The following is a 23,490-nucleotide window of genomic DNA, read 5'->3' on the forward strand; positions in this document are numbered from 1 at the left end:
TTTTTGTTTTCCACGAATGTTCGATATATCAAAGAATAATTAGTTATTAATTACTAGTAAATTATGTGTATTTAAAAGTTTGGAATAACATGTAATCACATGGATTTGTTCATAAAATAAAACATGGAGATATGTGATGCATTAATACGGCGTCTTAGGATATTTCAATATCTTGTTTATGAACTATGGTTGCTCATTTGATAAGAAATATTGTAAGAGATGAGAAAGTTTTAATTTGTTTTCACAAATTGTGAAATTTTTATATTTATCAGAAAAAATATATTACATAATTAAGAATTTCAAATTACATGTCCAAAAAAATATAATATATATACCTCTCAATGAAAATAAAGAGGTTGGAAAAACTATCCTTTGTGGATATCATCTCTCTACATGGTGGTTTTTTTGAGACCTTTAATTTTATTAACTACCTAGCAATGTCCACAAGTTATAGTTTAGATCCATAATTAACTCCACTAATTTGATTGCATTATAAACATTTTATAGAACCAAACACAAATAAATTAAAGCTTTTGTATTGTTAAACAATAAAAAGATAGAAGATTAAGAAAAAACACAAAAAAAATGAGTGAAAAATCAGTGTTGATTTTTGCAATTGATGATAGTGATCATAGTTTCTATGCTCTTGAATGGACTCTTGATCATTATTTTGGTTCTCCATCAACTTCTCAATTTAAGCTTGTAATTATTCATGCAAAAAGTAATGCATATGCTACTTGTTCGGTAGGAATGTCTGGACCAGGTATAAAACGAATTCAGAATTTAAAATCAATATGTTAAAATTAGGGTGATATTCTATATAAATATTTTTTTCGTGTATGTGTACATAATTTGAGTTGAAAACATGCATATTCAATGGAAATACAAAATCCTTTGTAGATTCGTATGTTAAATCAAGAGGTGACAAATAGACTATTGATGGATTAAAATGGGTTGGATGAGTCGAAAGAAAATATAGAGTTCTTCCTTTTTTGCCTTTGTGTTGAACCTATATGTGTCAAATGAGTGTTAGTTAAAAATAGGTCGAGTCAAGATCGATTTGTTATATTATTTTGATCCGTTTGACCCCATTAGTAATTTAATAAAACAATTCAAATCCAATCGAATTTCGGAAAATTCTCTAAAAAAAAAGGGATCAAATGAAATCATTTTCAACGAGTTCATAAGAGGTGATCTTGTTTTACCTTGGATCAATTGAATCTAATCATGCAACATAATATGTTAACGATTCATATAGCAAAGTCATGTGTTGTCTAGTTCCCTTATCACTATTGTTATTATTTTTATTATTCTACTATTTTATTCTTCGATTTTGTTATCACATGTTGTGTTTTCGCTTTGGTTACCCTATGATTTGTTATAGCTATTGTTCTCTTCTCCTTTTGTTTTTAGCATGTATTTTCCTATCGATACTTGATTAGGATATAATTTACTTGAGCCAATGATCTATTGAAAATAGTCCCTCGTTCTTCACAAGATAGAAATAAAATTGCACACATACCACATTAGCTTCCAAGACTCACTTATAAGATGACACTGAATATGTTATTGTCGTTGATCCATATAACACATACAATAGATACTTGATAGATTATATTATTGATTAATGTTGTTGTGCAGGAAGAATTGATGTGCTTACACTCATAGAAACAGACATTAAAAGGGCAGTAGATAAAGTAATTGAAAAAGCAAAAGAATTATGCAAGAGTAAAGGTGTAACAAATGTATCATATGAAGTATATGAAGGTGATGCTAGGAATATTATTGTTGATGCTGTTGAAAAGCAACATGCCACCCTCTTGGTCATGGGCAGCCATGGTTATGGAGCTTTCAAAAGGTATTTATACACCCAAAAACATGATCACAAAATAATAATAATAAGTATACGTCGATAGTATAAGATTTTTTACACTATCATTATATATGATTTAACCAAGTCTAGTAAGTTATTGTTCTATTTCTAGGTTACCATATCGGAACACTTGATATGAAGAGTTAATTACATGTTGTCAACTTAAAATGATAGTTATATATATTGGTGGTGTATAGAATTTATGCTAGAATTATTTTAAAATATCTAGGGGTGCGTATCGGATTCAAAGAAGTATATTTTTAAAGAATTCGACATGACAATACTGTTGTACTTCAAAAATTACCAAGGAGTGCATTTTGAATGCTTTAAAAGTAGTATATTTTAAAAAAATCGACACGATAATACTTTTAGAGAGTCCGAACAATATAGCATTAGGACATAAACTCTATTTTTCTTCCTGAGAATATTGATTGAAAATTCATTTTCAACGTGTATAAAAAGAATCATGGTCACAAATATGATATTATTTGTTAGTAAATGATTCATTTTAGTTTATCTAGTTTAAGTTATTTACACCAACAAAATAAGAGTTTTCACACTATCAATATAATTTTAATCGATTATAACACATTATCATAAAGTTATTTAATATTATAGGTAAATTTAATAATGTAAAAATTCTTTATATTGACAATGCGATGAACATAGTGTTTACTATAGTATTTATTTTTCTTGTAAAATATTGATTAGATGTTTTATTTTATTTTCTTTTAAAAAATGATGCAGGGCTGTATTGGGCAGTGTAAGTGATTATTGTTCCCACCATGCTAATTGTTCTGTGATGATTGTGAAGAATAATAAACCAAAGAAATAGACAACCTTAACCGCTTATTTCGCTGTGGAATAAGTTATTTTGAAATTGATTATTTCAAAATTGTTATTTTATTTTTAGTGTGGGATAAAAATAATGTTACAATTTCAAGATAATTGATTCCATGATTTTATTTCAATTAAATATGAAATAAACTCATCCTAAAATTAATTTTTAAATTAATTATCCCTTATCCCTCGTACCAAACAAGTCCTGAATGGTATTGTCTTGTTCAATTGTTAAGGAATTTAGATGATTTTTTCTGGTCTATATAGGATTGTATTGATTCTAGTGTTAGTACATTTAGGTTTTTTTTTTTTTTTCCTTTTCTTCCTTAAAAGGAAAAATAATTAATCATAAGTTGTACTCTAATATTTATTTTAGATTCTTTGTACTTGCGAATTGAATTACACTATGTAATACTAATGTTTTATTGAATATCATTTTGGTGCAAGATATTATACAAATTGTTACTTTAAAGTTGTATTTTGATGAATGATGCAAACAAAAACATATATAGCTATGATAGATAACAAATCACTTGGATTGCTACCTTAAATTCCTACATGTAAATTATAAAGCTATTATAGACAAATCTTTATTAATCTTATATTTTATGTCATGTAAAATATATATGTTTTTACAGCGAAATAGAAATACCTAAAATTTGTTTTGATAAATTTTAGTGAAGCTCGAAGTTCCTTTATTTAATTAAATAAGTCGATACAAAATAGGCCCAAACGAGCTCAAGACAAAGCAAAAACAACAAGAACAATAAAATTCTAGCCCGACCCATTAAGGGAATCGACATGCGTCTATAAGATATCCCTAGAAAATAGGGTTTCCCATTTTGTTCTCCTATCAAAGAGCATACACAATCAAAAATAAAAACTAACATGACAAATGAAATTTAGTGTTTGTCGGTAGCAAATTACGCAAACTATTGAATCAACACTAGACAACGGTATACACCCCACGGAGGAAATTGAACTGTGAAGTGAGTAACTAAATTCAACAATCTATAGATCTGTTTTCTCTAATCGGTGTTCTCTAGATCGAAACTGAAAGGACAGATAAGCCCCTGAAGAATTATCGAACATTTCATCACGTCAGGAGGAAGTGAAGATAATGACAACTTTCTTTGTTTGACGAAAGTAAATTACGCAAAGTCTCAAATTGCCAAATCAACATTATGTAGCACACGAGTGCTTTCTCTGATTGACTTTCTTTATATCAGAACTGAAAAAACATATCAACCTGAATCAAACATTTCTTCATGTCAAGAGGGGGAGAAGATAAAAACAACTTTCTTTCTTTCATTTCACACTTTTCTCTAATTCCGATAAGATAAATACAACTAGCACTTGTTATAAGGAGAGTTTTTGGCTAAAATCATCCCTGAAGTATGACCTAAACTTAAAGTACATCCTTTTGTTATATAAGTGAACAAAAAACAACCTTGAATTATCCAAAAAGTTGCAAGATTCATCCTTCTGTCTATTTTTTAAAGAAACTCACGCCACCAACAAAAAATGTGTCAAGTTGAATTAATATATGTACACATGGTTAAGCTAGTCAAGTTTAGTGATTTTTTATTTTTTTTTAGAAATTGAGGGTTTAAATCATATTTAGATAAAATATATTCAAATTCTAAATTTTCTTTGTAAAAATATGGCCAAATACTACTCCAATTTCATAATTTTTGAATACAATAATTATTTTTTTATTTTCATAACTAAACGCCTACGTAATTTCACTAAATTTCCAGCATTTCTGTACATTGTATAAAATGTGAATTACATTGTATATATAGTACATACGCCCTAAATATTTTATTAAAGAAAATTCCTAAATAGTTGGACGTAATACTTTTAAAATGATTTTTTTTACATAATCTTTCTAACCATCGAAACCTATTGTATAAATATTACAAAACTTATGTATTGTTGCAAGTCAATTTACTTGATGATGCAAAATACATATAAACTACAAAATTTAAATTCCGAGAATGGAAGATTCATTTCCGATCCATATCCTTATTCTTTTTAGGCAACTTTGATATTCTCGTTGTGGCCAAGACATGACCAAATTGATTTTTTTTTATTGGTTCAATTAATTTCTTAACAAAAATAAATTGAAGGATGATTCTTGTTATTTTTTGGATAGTATAAAGATATTTTTTGCTCACTTAGATAATAGGATGTACATCAGATTTGAGTCATAGTTGAGGAATGATTTTAGCCAATAACTCTTATAAGGACTTCAAACTATAACCACTTGAGTCGGCCCGAAGGACTATTATGAGTGGAAATCCAAACTTAGTGGATCATTTTGTACCTTTTGCTCCAATATTCAATTGAGCGGGAGGAACCAAAATTTCAAAGAAGGTAAGCTCTACACATTTGACCCAAAAAAACTCAAGCTTCGTAGAGCCTCAGCCATGGCTTCCAAATTCTCTGGTAGATTTTCCATGGAAGACGCTATAGAGAGAATAGTAAACGGCCTCGAAACTCAAACATCTATGTCAGAATCAGCTTTAAAGGATCTACAAACCCTTTTGGATCACACACTCAAAACCAACGACCCTATAGATATTGAAGACTTTTACGATGGATTATTTTCAAGAAATCTCTCACCCACTTCGTTAATCAACTCAATTGCTTCAACGATGGATTCTTCACCTTCGAGTGTTTCGCTTTTGGCTTCGAAGGTTTACTTGTCTCTACTTTTGACACCTAATTCTCCTGTATTTACGCTTTTTACTCCGATGGCGTTTTTGTCTCTTCTTCGTTCAATTCGTCAGGGTTTTAAGGCACCCTCTTCGGTTTCCCCAGATGGGTCGGGGTCAAATAGTCAGGGGAAGAAGAAGAGGGGGAGAGTTCGCAAAGGAGGGAGAAATGTTCGGGATGGTGAAAATGAGAGTGAATTTGATGTTAGGATTTTGTTCATTGTGCTTGATAGGTTGAAATTGGTACTGAGTTTAGTCCATTTGGGTAGGTTTCCAGATTGTTTGAAGAGTTTGGTACAAACAATAGCTGAAATTGCAGTTAAAGCAGTTGATTTATGTGGGAATTCTGGGATTTATGGGAGATTTTGTGAGCTGTGTAATCAGATTTTGAGTGAAGTACTGAAGAGTGAACATGGAGATCAAGGGATTTCAGCTGTTGAGGTATTGAAGTCATTGACGCCTTTAATTCTATTGGTTAAATCACCAGCAAGGACTTTAAGTTTGGAATTTGTGGTGAATAGAATGATGAGATTGGCGATAGAATCGAATGATATAAAGAAAGCAGTTTTGAATTTTCCAAAGTACATAGTGCAAAAGGCTCCTGAAAAGGCTGAGCCAAGGGCTGCAGCTGTTGAAGCCATTGTGGAAATTGTCAAGTTTATGGACTTTGAAGATCAAAATGAGTTTGCTAGTTATGTGGTGAAGATGAGCCAAGGGAAAGCACATCTGCGACTATTAGCTGTGGACCTTATTCCGGCATTGATGATGTCGCTAAAGGATCCATTTGGGTGGGATTCGAATGTTGAGGTTGAAAGTTCTTGGGGCTTGAGTTGTTTGGAGTTGCTGATTCAGCGTTGTTCTGATGCAACTGCTGGAATAAGGGCTCGGGCTTTGACAAATTTGGCTCAATTGGTGGGTTTTTTCTCTGGGAATGATAAAAGCAAATCTGTGCTGAAGAAGTTTATGGGGTTTGATTCAGTTGGAAATGACGTTTCTGATAAGCCTGGAAGTGTAATGAATAGCATTTTGAAGAAACGGTGTATGGACGAGAAGGCTGCAGTCAGGAAGGCTGCTCTTCTTGTAATATCCAAGCTGGCATCTCTTTCAGACAGTGCTCCGGATGAAGACTTTCTCAAGACATTGGGCATGGCATGTTCTGATCCACTTGTTAGCATAAGGAAAGCAGCAATTTCAGCTCTTTCAGAGGTGAAGTGATTCATGTGCAATTTTTATTGTTATTACACTGGTTTATTTCAGTTAAGCCAAGGGTCTATTAGAAGCAACCTCTCTACCTCCCAAGGTAGGGGTAAGGTCTTTGTACACTCCTCCTCTCTGTACCCCACTTGTGAGATTACACTGGGTGTGTTGTTGCTTCTAGCTAAATAGATGGTAGGCAAAGTTTCTATAATGAAGAGATTTGATTCAAAGTCTAGCATCTGCTGCTTCGAGAAGTTGTAACTGCTCTAAATTTTGTGAGGCGGAATGGTTTGTAGCAAGTTAGACATGTTAAAAGAAATCAGTCTTATTAATAACAATTGGTTCCAGTTTCAGGCTTAATTGATTGATTGGTATTGATGTCGATAACAGTTAAAAGTGGACCTCCATTTGGTTTCCTGGATCATCGGTTAGATATTTTATGGTTATCATGTACAAAATAAAAGACAGATTGGGGATGCATTATTATGGAGCTGGTGATAAATTCTGTTCACACTTTCCCACGCATACATAGTTCTAACTTCTGATCTTCTTTAATTGGCAGTAAAGATGCCATTGATCCAAAAAAATGCATTACACTACCGTTATCTCTACATGGTCATGGAGCAAACTGCTTAGTTATATGAACTTTTTCTCCCCTTATTTGAGGAAAGAATACCGTAGTCTCATTTTCAGCTACTTGTAGCATACTCGTGGTATCTTTTTTGCCAGTGTCTCCAAACATTTGTTCACTTTTACCTTTTCCACACACACATTATGCTTACTTGACTTGAGAACCACATGATTCAAGCCCGCGTCTTTCTCCATTTGTCTTTCTAGGTTTCTGTCACCTTTCGACCATTTTTTAGGAAAATGGGTGCACTTGCACCAATGTTATCCACTCTGTGCCTTCTGCTTTTCCTTTAATTCTAGTTTTCAAATGTCAAATTAATACACATTCTTCTGTACTTATCAGATTATTCACTTTCCTATCCATTCATTTTGTGGTATAGCATTTATTACCTAGTTTGATCTCATTTGATGTCTATATTTGCTTTACAGGCATTTAGGATATTCACAGAAGGTAGTGTAGTTAAGGAGTGGCTACATTCCATTCCTCGTCTCATAACTGATAATGAATCTAGCATACAGGAAGAGTGTGAGAATCTGTTCCTAGAGTTGGTTCTCGACCGTATTTGTAGATCTGGATCCAGCAATCTCCTGAATCATGCATCTGAGGGTAATTCAAATGGCAAGGCAGGAGCCTTAGAGATGAAAATGGAATTGTTATATCCTCAAGGAGTTTTAGGTATATTGAGAGAGATATGTGATGGAGAGGTGACACCCTGGGTGAAGAAGATCTGCACAAATTTAGGAAAGAAGAAAAAACTCAAGCCTAAGATTGTCACTACACTTCAAAAGATCATTAAGTCGTCCAAATCTCTGTGGTTAAGCAATTCCATGCCAATAGATAAGTGGACAGCTCCTCCAGGTGCTTGGTTTCTACTCTCAGAGGTGTCCGCATTCCTTTCCCGAGCTACGGATTGGGAATTCCTCCATCATCATTGGCAGCTCCTTGACAAGTACAAAGCCACTGGAGATCCTGATAGCTCATGGGATCCAGGTTGTCTGGAGGAAGGGCTAAATACAACATCAAGCACTTTTTCATGGGCTGCAGATCGTGTGCATCTTTTGCAAACAATCTCTAATGTTTCTATGGATCTGCCCCCTGAACCTGCGGCAGATCTAGCTCATAACCTTCTTCAACGTTTAGAGGAGTTCAACATGCATTCGACAGAGGTATCTGCCATCAGTAACATTTCACATTATACTTTCTTGTGTCCTTCCCTTCTTACATTTGTTGAGATTATATGTAATTTGTATGTGAGTTGCTTTAGCCGACTTCCAACAAGTTTGACAAATCTCTTTATAATCTAGGTGCTTCACTTAACTGATTGCCTGCGGTTTGATTTCAAATTTCTTGAAAGGAAGCATTGATATGAAAGTGCTAGAATACATTTTTGTTTCTGCTTTCCGGAACAACTTCAAAATGCCTAACCTCTAGCAATGGATTTATTATTCAGTATTTCGGAATCCACCAGCTACTATGGTTTATTACATATGTCTATGCTCTAATAATTGATAGACAATATTCCTTAGGCTTATGGTCTCTCATAATGAAAACTTTCAATTGACTAATTTAAGGGAAAATGCCTGGAAACTTTTGATTTACATAGGATAATGAGGTGCATATAAATTAGTTCTATGATTGAGTGTAGCAACTTTGCAAAATTAAGATGCGTTATTTATTACATTCTGAAACTCTAAAGGAGTAAAATTGAGCTTTTATAATATGTAAGCCTACTGCAAGCATATTTATATTAAACTTCCAACAATAATTGTTGTAGTTTAAGAACACAAATTTGTAGTTTTGATGGATAGAGAACAATAAAATTACAAATGCAAAGGTAGTCGGTTTGGCGTTAATAAGATTATGCCTCTGATTATACCTTCGGAATTTTATAGTAATACCTTGCATCAGTAGCTACTTGGTGAGAAAGTTAGTGCATGTGTATAACTGTTATCTGTTAATGGCTTGGCTGTGGCAGGTTAATGCTCATGTGAAAGCACTCAGAACTTTGTGCAAGCGGAAGGCTCTGAACCCTCAAGAGGGTGATTCCCTTGTTGCAAAATGGGTAAATCAGCTAATATCCAAAGCATCCAGATTGCTAGATGCATACATGTCAAAGAATGTGGAAGAAAACGGAACTATCTTTGTCACACCACTTGGGTGTACAACTGGAAAGGGGAAAAGAACAGTGGCATCACACTCTAAATTGTTACCGGAAACAATAACTGCAGTTCATACCATTGGATCTCTAGTCATTATTTGTCCTTCAGCTGATGTATCAACCATTGTTCCCATTTTACACACGATAATCACTTCTTGTACCAGTAACACTAGAGCTAAAAAACCAGCAGTCGCTTCCATTTCCATAAAACAGACTGCTCCTTCCTTGTACATTCAAGCTTGGTTAACCATGGGCAAGATCTGCCTCACTGATGGGAAACTCGCAAAGCGCTACATTCCTCTGTTTGTCCAGGTAAGGCTTGTTCCTATGGATTAAGATTCTGCTCAGCCCAAAAAAAAACTCGACAATATAATTTCCGCTGTTGACACTTTTCTCTTTCATTATGTTTCCCAGGAGCTTGAGAAGGGTGATTGTGCTTCCCTCCGCAACAACATAGTTGCAGTGATGGCAGATTTCTGTGTACGGTATACTGCTCTAGTCGACTGGTGAGTCCATTTGTATTCATAAGCATGTCTATAGCAGCTTGCACAGATCGTTTTCCCTGACATAATTTTTATGTGCAATTCTTAATAAAAAAGTTACCTATCAAAAATCACCAAGTGCCTACGTGATCCATGTGAACTTGTTAGAAGGCAGACATTTATACTACTATCCAGACTATTGCAGGTACACTCCTGAAGTCATTCTCTTTCTAAATTTTATGCAAGATCTTGATATTGCTTTGGTTAACTGTCATCTGTCTTTTCTTGTACTCAGAGAGACTATGTCAAGTGGAGAGGAGTGCTTTTCCTTCGGTTCCTGTTATCTCTTGTTGATGAATCAGAGACGATTAGACAATTGGCTGATTTTCTATTTGGAAATATATTAAAAGGTTGTATCTCCGTAAACTTAGCAATTGAAAGTATATTTTGCATGCGAAGCTTATTATTCCCTTTTTGCAATTTCTCTGCAGCCAAAGCACCACTTTTGGCCTATAACAGTTTTGTAGAAGCCATATTTGTGCTGAATGACTGCAATGCTCATACTGGATCCAGTAATCCTCAGAATTCACGAAATGAGACCCGGATCTTTTCTATACGGTAATAATGTTATTGTCTATTGTCATTATCTGGTCAGTAACAAGAAACTCTTCTAACTTTAGCTATTGTACAGAGGAAATGATGAGAAGTCTAGGTCTTCAAGAATGCACATATATGTGAAATTGCTAAAACAAATGGCTCCAGAACACCTACTAGCCACATTTGCCAAAATATGTGCAGAGATCCTTGCTGCTGCATCTGATGGTTTGCTTAATATCGAGGATGCAACTGGACAGTCTGTTCTTCAGGTACCGATTCCTAACCAATCATCTCAGCTCCCAAAAATGGGAAAACGATAAGGACTTCTTATAAGGTTTATTAGGGGTTACTATCAGTATTTATTGCTGAAGGGTAGTTCCTAAAAGCATCTGTTGTTCCAGAACAGAAGATTGCTTAAAATGCTTAAACCAACCTACATATAGCTTCAAGGTGAAGTGAAAAAAAGGGTAGTAGTGCATCTCAACTAAAACCATAGTCCGTGGATTTCCTTAATGTTGGACTACTATAGAAGATTGCCTTGTGTTCACCAAGCAGTGAGCTTTAAACTCATGGTTTTGTGTGAGGATTACGAGGATTCCTTCACCGGTTGGAGAAATTTGTTGGTTAATCAACTTGTTTTGGCACTTATATTGAATTCTATTATGATCAGGACGCATTCCAAGTTCTTTCTAGTAAGGAGATCCGAATTTCCACTAGCCGTGGATCCACCACAGAATCAGCAGATGTGGAAGAAGAAGGGGCAGATGGAGGAGCATCCTCAGCAGCAAAGGGAAGAGCAATAACACAAGCAGTCAAGAAAAGCTTAATCCAGAATACGATCCCGATTTTTATCGAGTTAAAACGCCTACTAGAGAGCAAAAACAGTCCTCTCACTGGTTCTCTCATGGAATGCCTTAGGAACCTCCTCAAGGATTACAAGAATGAGATTGATGACATGTTGATTGCTGATAAGCAACTCCAGAAAGAGCTCATTTACGACATGCAAAAATACGAATCAATGAAGGCAAAGTCAGTTGCTGCTGAGGCAGTTGCAACCATGCAAAGACCAGATCTTTATCGGTCACCAAGTAATCCTACAACTTCAAGCTTCATGAACAAGAAATCTGATGAGGCCAATACAAAAATAGCTTCAGCCATGGCAGATGCAGTGGCAGCTGTCGCAGCTCGGTCAGTGCTCAGGGAAGTCAATAGAGGAACATCAACACCACCACTTAGTGCAATGAAGGCACCTAGGCTCAAGTCTCATTCAGGTGGAGCATTAAGCAGAGGAGACAAGCCTCCTGAAGTGATTGAGTCTCTAAGGAGAAGGCAAAACTTCGATTCTGATGACGAAAATTGATTCCTTCCATTATCATATCATATATCATATATCATATATCATATCATCATATATTATTATAAGTGGAAAGCGAAGCTCCTAACCTCAAAGTTGAATTACCATTTTGCCCTTCACTTAAATATTTTTTCTATTTTTTAAAACATAAAAAATGTAAAAGTATATTCTACTAAATAATTAGATAATAAACTTTAAAGTAATAAAGATATAATGGAAGATAAAAAGTCATTCAAATAAATGAAGTCCAAACATTTCAAAACATCTCTTATTTAATTTTAAGTTAAAGAATTTGAAGAGTTTCCATTGATAAAATTATATACATGATTTTTCCCACAAAATACATTATTTTGCTGTCTTCTCATTTTGGGTGACAATAGCATGTGAGTTGATTTATCTCACAAAATTATACTTCTAATTTTTCATGTTTCTCTTGATCAATAAATTTTAGTTATATATGTATATAGATAGAACTCATATTATAGGTTTTGTTTTATGCTTTAGTCGAAATTTTATGTTTTTAACACAACAAGTGAGAAATAATTCTAGAGAGTTTTTTGTTTGGACAAAAAGTTTGCTCAACATTCATGAGGTAAAACAAACCTATTTGTGTGAGAAAGAATCGTGCCCAACCACACGAGGACTGTGTCGTTGAGGTGATTGTCTCCTAAATCAAGAACATCGAGTTGCTTGCAATTGGTCAAGGATCGTGGGATTTTCCCCTCCGGCTTATTGCCATGAAAGTTGAAGCTTTTGAGTGCACTTCCAATTCTAAAAGTAAGAGTCCCTGAAAGGGTGTTGTGGTGCATATCCAGAACCTCGAGGCCACTGTTATTATCCAAACATTGAGGAATTGCCCCCTTTAAGTTGTTTCTAGCCAAATCAAGCATTACCAGTGATGTCAAATTGCAAATAGATAAAGGAATTTCTATATGGGTAGAACGTGACATTGTCATATACATGTACGAAATGATCATTTTGTTCCAGATAGAACGTGACATTGTCATATACATGTACGAAATGACATTGTCACCTGTACACTTTATGTTGCATTTTGTACAACTATTTGCTGCTGTGTTGGTCCTAGCCCTGATTTGGCTTATAAATATGGGTAATATATATATAATAAAATAAAATAATTAAAAAAAATAATTATCGTCGTCAAATATACGACTCTTTCACTGATGTGGCGCGTGTGAATTGGTCCGACTATAAAGACCGCAAATCTGCTCACATCTCTCATTTTTTGCGACTCTCAAAATCTCCTCTTTCTCTGCTCGCCGTCCGGTCGGTCAGTCGTCTCTTTCGATTTCACTTCCGGTAGCAGGTGAGTAGTTTCCGAGCAGCTATTACAGTTTTTTCCGATCAACGTTTTTGTGGAATTTTCAGATGAGATTCGTTTGCGATTCAATTTCATGAAACTCAAGCTCTAAGTTTCAATATTTTATGGATTATGTTTTTTTGCTTGATTATGTGTTTATATATATATGAATTTGAGAAATTGGTTGGATGTTTTCCTAATTAAGAAATTGAATTGCGATCGAGGCTCCTTCGTGTGTTTATCGTGATCTCTAGTGTAAATACAGTTATTGACAGTTCTTAGCCTTTTTTTAGTTACATATTTCATTGATTTTTGCTTCATTACATGTTTATATGTGAAGTTGAGCAATTAGTTGGGTATTTTCGGCATTAGGAATGTTGAATTGAGATCCTGCTCCATTGTGTATCTGATTCCTAGTAGAACAAATATTTTTCAGTAGAGCATTTGGTTGGATGCTTTCCTAATTAGGAAATTGAGTTGTATCGTGATCTCCAGTGTAATACAGTTATTGACAGTTAAAACCTTTTTTTTGAAAAAAAAAATCATTGATTTTTGCTTCATTTCATGTTTATATGTGAAGTTTGAGCAATTGGTTGTATATTCTCCTAATTAAGGAAAATGAATTGCGATTACTCTCCTGTGTGTAATTGTGATCCCTAGTAGAACAAGTATTTTCCAGTAGATTTACTTCATTTGTAATACAGTTATTGGCAGTTCAAGCACTAGTTTTCAATAGTTCATCAATTTTTTGCTTCATTACATGTTTATATGTGAAGTTGAGCAATTGGTTGGGTATTTTTGTAATTGGGAAAATTGAATATGCGATCACACTCCTGTGTGTATCATGATCCCTAGTAGAACAAGTATTTTTCAGTAGATTTAATTAATTTGTCATACAACTACTGGCAGTTCAATCACTATTTTTCAATATCTCATCAGTTTTTGCTACATTACATGTTTGTGTGTGATTTGAAGAAATTGGTTGGTATTTTGGTAATTAGGGGAAGTGAACTGGTCTGCTTCTCTGTGTATTGTGATACTGATCCCTATTAGAATTTCGCTTTCTCAGTGGATTTAGTTCGTGTGTAATACATAATAACAGTTCAATGTGTTCCTGTAATAATTTTGAGTGATTTGTTTGGTATTTTGGCAGTGAGGTGAGTTGAGTTGCAGTCACGGTTTCTCTGTGTATCATGATCTGTAGTAGAATTTGTATCTTTTATCAGATGTTCATTTATTTCTCAACCAATGAAGCCTAATTTTCATTTTCTGTTTGTGTGTTAATATTAAGTAACTTGTTTGGTATTTTGGTGATTAGGTGAGTTGAATTTGCAATAGTTCCTTCTCCCTATATTTCTTGATCCTAGTGAGATGTGTATTTTTGGTTGGATACATCTTATTTGTGATACAATCTTAAATAAACAGAGTCCCAATTTCGTATCTCATCGATATTCTGATTCATTACACGTTTTTGTCTGTTAATTTTGCAATTTTCTTAGGTATTATGATATAGAAAAATTGAATTGCAATCGTTGGTTCCCTGAGTATTGTGGTTTCTAGTAGATGATTTAAGACCTAATAGTTAATATCTTGTCGAATTATTGCTTCATTAGAGTTTTGGGTGACTTTGAGTGTTGACTGGATATCTTTTGTGATAAGGTGAATTGAATTGCAGGCACTATTTTTTCGTGTGTATTGTGATCCTTGTAGTATGTTTATTTTTGAGTGGATTTAGTTTATTAGTAATACAATTATAAAAAATTCAAGCCATAATATTCCACATCTCGTTTTTTGCTTCATTATTCGTCCTATTTTCAGATTTTGTGATATTGATCAACACTATTATACTTCATTACATGCGCGTGTGCTAATTTTGAGCAATCTCTTATGCATTTTGGTAGTCAAATCAATTTTAAATCACAGCTTTTGTATGTTTATCACAATCTTTAGTAGATTGTGTTTTTTTTCTTGTCCTGATTGATCTGATATTGACTAATATTGTAAAGTGCTCATGCATGTTTTTGTGTGATTATTTTGAGTAATTTGTTTGGTATTTTTTGGTTATCAGGTGAATTGAAATTGCAAGCGCTTGTATCTCTCTGAGTATTGTGATCTCTAGAAGATCGCGTTTTTGTTTCAGAGCTGTGATTTTCTGTTTTAGAGTTTCTTGTCAAGTTGAGTTGAAGTTGTTGCATTGAACGCTAGAATGGAAGGTAACAAGGATGAGGCTTTAAGGTGCATTGGTATTGCCAAGGAGGCAATTGCAACTGGCAATAAGCAGAAAGCACTCAAGTTTATCAGAATTGCACGGCGCCTTAACAATGATCTATCTGTGGAAGATCTTTTGGCTGCTTGTGAAAATCTGGAGTCATCAACTCCTGAGTCCTCAAGTGAGGTTAGAAATGTTGAAAATATGAAAAATGACACGAGTCGTGTTAAGTCTGATGAGGTATCCGATGGGGAGAGGAACTATACTGACAAACATGTGCAGTTGATTAGGCAAATTAAGACTAAGAAGGACTATTACGCGATTCTTGGTCTAGAGAAGGGTTGTTCAGTTGAGGAGATTAGGAAGTCATACAGGAAACTGTCATTGAAAGTTCATCCCGACAAAAATAAGGCTCCAGGCTCTGAAGAGGCATTTAAGAAAGTATCCAAGGCATTTAAGTGTTTGAGTGATGATGATTCAAGGAGGCAGTATGACCAGACAGGTTTGGCTGAGGATTTCGAGTATAATCAACAGCATAATGTTAGGCGCAGGAGGAGAACTGGGCACAGCTATTATGATGATGATTTTGATCCTGATGAGATTTTCAGAGCGTTTTTTGGTCGTTCCGATATGTTTAGGACAGCTCATGTTTACAGGACAAGAACAAATGCTGCTCCCCAGAGAGAGGATTTAGGTTCCACTGGGCCCAACTTCCTTCTCCTCCTTCAGTTATTGCCATTTTTAATCATCATCTTACTTGCTTATCTTCCTTTCTCGGAGCCTGAGTATTCTTTGCAGAAGAACTACCAATATCAGTTTAGGAAGATGACCGAAGAACATGGAGTAGAATATTTTGTTAAATCGCATGAATTTGATCAGAAGTATCCTCTTGGTAGTCCTGATCGAGATAACATTGAAGACCATGTTATTAGGGATTACAAAAATATGCTTGGTCGTTACTGTCATATAGAACTCCAGAGGCGACAATGGAACAGGAAGTACCCAACTCCTCACTGTGATAGGCTTCAAACTTTTGGAGTAGCATGAGGTTAGCTAAGTTTCATTTCACTTGTATGTTTTTTTCCTATTGAAAAACCTTTCCTGCTGTACTGAATTTATTGAATTTTATCAAAATCAGTATAAAATTCTGGGAAGTTTTATGTCATCCTTAGGACCTAAACTAGTCAATATTCATTCAACATATTACACAATTAGTGTACTACCAGGGATCAATTTGTATCTATGGCACCCAAAATTATTGTGACTTTTATTTAGTTCATCCCCAGCCTCACAGGTATATAGAAGTATGCATTACCACAAGAAGATATATTTTGCATTGAGATTCAGAAATGGAAGTTGGAGAGAAATAAAGTTCTCTGATGTATTCAAGATAAAGAGAGAAATAAACTTTCCATCCACTCTAAAATATAAAAAATCGATGCAACATAGCTGTCATTGGTCCTCGCCCACCCGAAGCTCCTGTCTCAGTCACTGGCCCTAGCTCAGACCTACCACTGAAGTACTTCTCGTCTAGCATTGCTAATTTTTAAGCAAATCTTAGTACTCTTCAAAATATATGTTTGAGGGTGTTTGAGGTCTTACAACATGAGCTAACCTTTATGTATTCCGGACTCCCATATGAAAGTGATAATTTTGACCATTCATATTTTTAAGGCATGGCATGATTTTTAGAAATTCGTTCTGTGGGGAGAGTGAAGGGAACGGGGGAATATGAAGGTAATTTCTTGACTATCTTTTTTTTTTTGTTTACATATCATTCTCCCCCTTAACTTATTTGGACTAAGGCGTAATAGTTGTTGTTTGCCATATCATTTTCTTTCAAGAGTTATTGTATGTCATTTCCATTTTCTCCCCTTAAACTTACATGTGTATGGTGGATGTCAACTTTACCATGTATAAGTGTAAGGATCAATCATGAGTTAAGCATAAAGTAACTTATTTATTTTATGTGGTTGCTCTCCTTCAACTACCTCATGTATCTCTTTGGAGCAATACAATGATATGGATTGTTTGCTGGGTTGACAGTTATGATGTATGTATTTGGTTGGTCCCATTTTGGGTTTGAGGCATAAATTCATTTTGTTTTCTGTGTTTGCACTATTTCAAGTTTTAACCACCTAACTTATCTCCCTGTGAAGATAGGTGATATAGATGGTATGAGACATGAGTTATGTCCTTTTGTGAATGAACAATCCATAGCAACCCAACATTTTTCTTAACATAGACTTTCTCTGAAAAATATTATAATTTGGAGTCTTCTTATCATGTTTGAGTTCTTGCTAATCCAATATTTTCTCTGAACTGCTCGAAGCTTTATATCGACACTCATTCTCTAGTATCCTATTTTATCTGTCATGATATTTTTAAGGGGCTGTATTAAGGAATTTACTGTACTGACAACACAGTTCTTCACGTTGATGGTGGTAGTGCTACAAGAGGGGCATAATTTTTTTTTGTTTTTTCCCCTAATTGAATGCTTTCTTTTTCCTTATCTTTTTTTCCCATAAAAGATTTGTTCTAGCTCATCTGTGGAGAGGGGTGGGGAAACATAAGTCATCTTTAGTTCTTGCGCCCTTTTGTTTTCTAAGTGGAAGACATGGTGGAAGGATAGGTTGACGTCAGTGGGCTGGATTATATTCTGGGCCTGGGCAATGCAGCTTCTTTTTGAAACTCGTCGCTCTTTATCCTTGATCCTGAATGCCTGAAAGATGACTGACTGAAGCCTAGTTTAATAGAATCTTTTTTAAAGCTGTATCTGGAATGTTAAAAAATTTGTTTGTATTGCTTATAACTGTAAGATCTTAATTTCCTAACTATGATTGTTTCCGTATATTTTAGCTGTATTTCAGGTCTTCTTGTTGCATATTATCAAACTTTGCAGATTAGTTTGTCGGCAGTTCTCTTTTATATAGTGATGACTTTGTGGATTTGATGTCTTAGATAGTTTTTTCCCCGAGGCTTAGCTTCTTGCTATGTGCAATTTTTGGAGCAAATGCTGCACCATCTTGTATTTCATGCACATCTGAATGACATCTACTAGTGTACACGAATATGTACAGAGAAACCCTTCCCACTTCCAAGTTATTTCAGATTCTTTTAGTGCAAAAAGTAGCCTAAAATGTTGTGATTTCTCTATTTGAGGTATTGATGCAATTACGTAAAGATCTTCCCCAATACTTAGTAGCAGGCTCTGAATAGATAGAATTGCAGCTCAATTATTATCGTGTGCAAATCGAAAGTCAAGGCATGATATATATTCATATAACCTTTCTACATATTACCCTAATGCTCAAATATCAACGGGGACTGCCAGTAATTTTGCTACTTTTTGCTCTATTGATCTTGCAGGTCTGTTGACTATAGATGGGATGAAGCTTTCTGGTGCTAGTTGGACATTTTTGTATGCCAAGAAAAGGCTTGGTTTGGCAGATAAGGCAAGTAATGAAGCTTTGTTTCCACAAGTTTTGACCTACCATCGTTCTCGTATTGTTATGGATGTTTGTTCACTTTCCAACACCCATCTTAATGACCAAGAAAGAATCGAGGCTGCTGACACCTTATTTACACTTCCCTTTTCGCAGTATTGTTATTTTTGCAGTGCTCGGTACTCCCATCTATTAATCGCTTCCATAACCTGCTAATACAGCTGGTTAGTTGCAGGAAAAACTGAAAGGAATGCAAATATGATGAAATAAGCTTTTAACATATTTTCCAGTGCTTTATAATACTTTGCTTCCGAGATAGATACCTTGTAATCTTGTATACTATAGCTAGTCGTATGCATATTTCAGACTGTTAAACTGTATGGTGAGTGAAATACGCACGCGAAACTTTCCCGAAGTTCCTGATTTACTCAGTTGTTTCAGAAGCTAGTCAATGCCTCTCCAGGTTTGTATCCACTACATGCACTTTATTACCCTATGATCTGTGCAGTATCTTAGATCCTATTCCCTCCGTTCCGATTTATATGACACTATTTCCGTTGAAAACATTTTGAAAACAATCAAACTTTATACTTCCATTTTACTCTAAATGAGAAATTTTTATAGTCAAACAAATGCTCCAATTTGTTGTTGCACTTGAGCTGAGTGTCTTATGAAATAGTCTCTCTACCTTCCTTGGGTAAGGGGTGTAGGCGTAGGGTCTGTATAAACTCTACTATGTTCTTGTTGTATAGTTTAACATGAGAGGCGTTGATTCGAATCGTGTCATATAGTAAATACGAAAAGAGGTGTCAACACTGGACCTCTTTACAAATGTAGATGTACGAGCATCAACAATTACCTTACAAGCCAATCAAGTTGAAACTGATTATATGAATTCTTGTTGTTTTATTCAAGTTTAATTTATATTATCGTCACGCTAAATAAAGGTCGGATGAATCATGGCCTTGAATAAATAAGAGAAATGTGGGGTTAATTATTGTAATCTTTTGATATATTATTCTAAAGTAATTTTGTTAGGTTGATTCAATTGGGATCTGAAATCAAATTTTCTAATTTAGTTGTCACATGGTGTGTCGTCTATAGATCTGATGAAATTAACTTTCGAAATTAGAATCTTGAGACCTGTCAGAAATATTGAAAAATTCATACTAATTGTCTCCTTAACAATTATTAGTGACTGTCCACTTGTTTTTGACTATGCTACAGTTCCACCACTGTCTTTCTTCTTTTCCATTCAAATAAATGCATAATAAGATTGCGTACGGAAAATTCATATGATAATGAGTTTTTTTTATCTCCATGAGATAGTGGTAAGGTCTGCGTATACGATGCTTTCTTCAGGCCCTATTTAGTGAAATTTCATTGGGTATTGTTGTTGGTATACGTTTTTTTATGGATTCCGCACAAAGTGGGAATTAATACCTTAATAAGATAAAGGTAAGAGTGTGTATACACCATCATCTTCTAACTTCACTTGTGGGTTTACATTGAATATATTGTTGTTATTTGCCGTTTGCTATGTATGTTAACACAACTAAGCATTTTTTTTTAAATTTATTCGGTGATCGATATTCATTTTTTATCTTGATTAATTTGATTTGTGATATATACTCTTTCTTTTATTGTTTCAGATAAAATGTCCCTTAGGAAAGACTTCGACTTTAATACAACTAAACTACATGCATACTTGTTTGTTTCGTCACAATTATGTATTTTTATCAATACTTCATAAAATTACTTGAGATATGTACAAATTAACGCATTATTTTTTTATAGAAAGATTGATATCTTTCGAGTCTTGTGTTTGACACCAAAACTTGTTATTATTTAGAGATGGTGGTATATTCTAATAGGAATGTGATTTTTCCTAAGCCCCTCGTTAATGACACTGTTGATGTCATATGATTCTTCTGAGAGGAGTTAATTTCTCAGTTACTAACTTAATAGTTATAATTCTAGAAAATCATTTATTTTGTTGAAGAAAAATTGAAATTAAGAAGAAAGTCACACTTTAAATAATAGTTTTTACTTTTTAGTTGCATAGTCATTTAAGAAATCAATCCTGAATGAAAAAAAACGAGGGTCTTTAAGTATAACAACATATTTAATATAATTTGATAAATAAAATAAATATATACGAATCCTATTCCAATTATTATGAATTAAAGAAATTTTCGATAGACCTACTGCCATCCTTTTAAGTAACTTACAAAAATTAAAATTCTTAACCCTAGTGTGTAAGTATTTTCCAGAGTGGAGATTCTATGTTAGGCTAGTATTCTATTTTTTTTAAAAAAAAAAATTATTTAAAATAATAACCTATCAATGTTTAAATTGTTTCATTTGACTTCATCACATAGAGTGGGACAAATATACAAGCATTTAGAAATGTAAAGAAAAGAAAATTCTACAAATTGTATCTTTCAATGACTTTAAATAAAGTAATTAAGTGCGTCTGATGTCATTTGTGTTTATTTTTTTCAAATTAGTTGAAAGTGTTGAAAAGGACTAGTTGTTATTTCTTTGTTTTTGCTTCATAACACTCGTGATTAAAATCTTGAGCCCTTTCGATCTTTGTTACGTTCACGAACAGAATATTAGCTTGATCCCCCATTTTCACCCTATTTCTGTTCGATCAATTGGTCTTACAGTTAGGCAAACTTATATCATTACGTTCACGAGCAGAGTCTTAGTTTTAGCCCCCACCCCGTCTCTATTCGATCAGTAAACTGTTGGTACATAAAGGGAAAATGGTCTGAAAAATATTCCAATATTGGCCGAAATTGTTGTTACGATACCAAACTTTATGGAGGACCTTTTACCCCTGCACTATTTAATAGTGCATTTTAAAGGTATATATGTGCCCACGTGGACACGTTACTATTTATAATTATGCAATATTTATGATGTCCACGTAGGTACATATATACCTTTAAAATACACTCGAGTCTTACCCCACCCCCACCCTACCTCCACACACACACTAAAACGCGTTACTCAATAATAAAATGTTATAAGACCAAAAAGTTCCACACACCTACTCATTTCCCTCTTTACCAAACCAAAAAAAAAAACAGAGCAGCAAACAAACTCCTCTTCAAATTCACTCACATTTCCATCAACATGAACATGATCGATGATCAACGCCGCGGTCCACCACACGCGGCCTTATTAGCGGTTGTGGTGATAGCAGTGATGATCGTTCCGTCGTTAATCGGTGAAAATGGCGAAGCAATCACTGAATTCATCTCTGAACTTCTTACCCCAATTGGATTACTCCTTTTGCCTATAATTTTACTTCTCACAATTCAATTTCTCTCATCTGATAGTGGCTCTTTTGTTTCGANTCGTCTCTATTCGATCAGTAAACTGTTGGTACATAAAGGAAAAATGGTCTGCGAAATACTCTAATATTGGCCAAAATTGTTGTTACGATACCAAATTTTATGGAGGACATTTTACCCCTGCACTATTTAATAGTGTATTTTAAAGGTATATATGTGCCTACGTGAACACGTTACTATTTATAATTATGCAATATTTATGATATCCACATAGGCACATATATACCTTTAAAATATACTCGAGCCTTACCCCACCCCACCCTACCTCCACACACACTAAAACACGTAACTCAATAATAAAATGTTATAAGACCAAAAAGTTCCACACATCTACTCATTTCCCTCTTTACAAACAAAAAAAAAAAAACAGAGCAGCAAACAAACTCCTCTTCAAATTCACTCACATTTCCATCAACATGAACATGATCGATGATCAACGCCGCGGTCCACCACACGCGGCCTTATTAGCGGTTGTGGTGATAGCAGTGATGATCGTTCCGTCGTTAATCGGTGAAAATGGCGAAGCAATCACTGAATTCATCTCTGAACTTCTTACCCCAATTGGATTACTCCTTTTGCCTATAATTTTACTTCTCACAATTCAATTTCTCTCATCTGATAGTGGCTCTTTTGTTTCGAGTATTTTTTCGAGTGGTGAGCCAAATTCTATTCATCGTGCTAGTGGTTCCCCCGTTGGTGTTGCTCTTGTTCTTCTCCTTGTTCTGTTTCTTCTGTATAATCCAATTTCGTTCTTTGGTGGTGATGATGAAGATTGAAGAAACGAAGAAACAAAATGATTCAGAGACGGATTTAGAATTTAAACTGGATGGATTCAAGGGTTCTAACATGAGGAATTTGATTTATACGATTTGAGATCTATTATTTTATTTTACTTTTATTTAATACATATACAAGTTTCGAGCAATTTGAACTATTAAGTTACGTGCTTTATTTGTTCATGGGTTTAATATTTAAGATTTTTAGTACAAAACGTATTTGTATATTTTGAAATTATAAGTTCAAATTTTAGTTATTTTTCGCGTATAATATTGTTCTAAACAAGTTGAGATAGTTTTTTATGGATATTTCATGGTAGTTGAATCTTATAATGTCCTGTTAATAGATCTACAAGATCTTTCACTAAGTGGTTGTTTTTTTAATTATTTTGTATTTTGATTAGTTTTTGGAGGTTTTCTTGTGTTTTTAGGTTAAGTGTATAGTAAAATAAGCCCCCCTACTCTTTTTTTTCATCCCCTACTTGTTCATTTGCAATTACTAGTTTATCACAAGAAAGTCG

General features: G+C 34.3%; 4 protein-coding genes across 7 annotated transcripts; all 4 read left to right on the forward strand.

The window, feature by feature from the left end:
- Positions 1 to 539: 539 nt before the first annotated feature.
- LOC125862994 (universal stress protein A-like protein) lies at positions 540 to 2,759 on the forward strand. The gene is made up of 3 exons (XM_049543133.1): positions 540 to 763; positions 1,642 to 1,858; positions 2,621 to 2,759. Exons 1-3 carry the CDS (start codon positions 586 to 588, stop codon positions 2,706 to 2,708), a joined length of 483 nt encoding a protein of 160 aa, XP_049399090.1. The 5' UTR covers positions 540 to 585; the 3' UTR covers positions 2,709 to 2,759.
- Positions 2,760 to 5,002: 2,243 nt separating this feature from the next.
- Positions 5,003 to 11,880, forward strand: LOC125862199 (uncharacterized). Its single transcript, XM_049542212.1, has 9 exons — positions 5,003 to 6,639; positions 7,690 to 8,427; positions 9,237 to 9,731; positions 9,834 to 9,925; positions 10,019 to 10,106; positions 10,197 to 10,311; positions 10,393 to 10,519; positions 10,593 to 10,767; positions 11,169 to 11,880. Exons 1-9 carry the CDS (start codon positions 5,146 to 5,148, stop codon positions 11,856 to 11,858), a joined length of 4,014 nt encoding a protein of 1,337 aa, XP_049398169.1. The 5' UTR covers positions 5,003 to 5,145; the 3' UTR covers positions 11,859 to 11,880.
- A 1,148-nt stretch (positions 11,881 to 13,028) lies between these two features.
- On the forward strand, positions 13,029 to 19,243 carry LOC125861968 (chaperone protein dnaJ 49-like). 4 transcript variants are annotated; one of them, XM_049541904.1, is made up of 3 exons: positions 13,029 to 13,179; positions 15,242 to 16,430; positions 18,752 to 19,243. In XM_049541904.1, the coding sequence occupies exon 2, from the start codon at positions 15,380 to 15,382 to the stop codon at positions 16,427 to 16,429; it is 1,050 nt and encodes a 349-aa protein (XP_049397861.1). In that variant the 5' UTR covers positions 13,029 to 13,179; positions 15,242 to 15,379; the 3' UTR covers position 16,430; positions 18,752 to 19,243. The 4 variants fall into 4 exon arrangements, with proteins under 4 accessions (XP_049397861.1, XP_049397862.1, XP_049397863.1 ...); XM_049541905.1 differs by lacking the exon at positions 18,752 to 19,243 and adding an exon at positions 18,545 to 18,636; XM_049541906.1 differs by lacking the exon at positions 18,752 to 19,243 and adding an exon at positions 18,367 to 18,389.
- Positions 19,244 to 22,615: 3,372 nt separating this feature from the next.
- On the forward strand, positions 22,616 to 22,969 carry LOC125862775 (uncharacterized). Its single transcript, XM_049542899.1, has one exon. It carries the CDS (start codon positions 22,616 to 22,618, stop codon positions 22,967 to 22,969), a length of 354 nt encoding a protein of 117 aa, XP_049398856.1.
- The last annotated feature ends 521 nt before the right edge of the window (positions 22,970 to 23,490 follow it).

This window comes from Solanum stenotomum, chromosome 4 (assembly GCF_019186545.1).
Source record: "Solanum stenotomum isolate F172 chromosome 4, ASM1918654v1, whole genome shotgun sequence".
NCBI classification, from domain to species: Eukaryota; Viridiplantae; Streptophyta; class Magnoliopsida; order Solanales; family Solanaceae; genus Solanum; species Solanum stenotomum.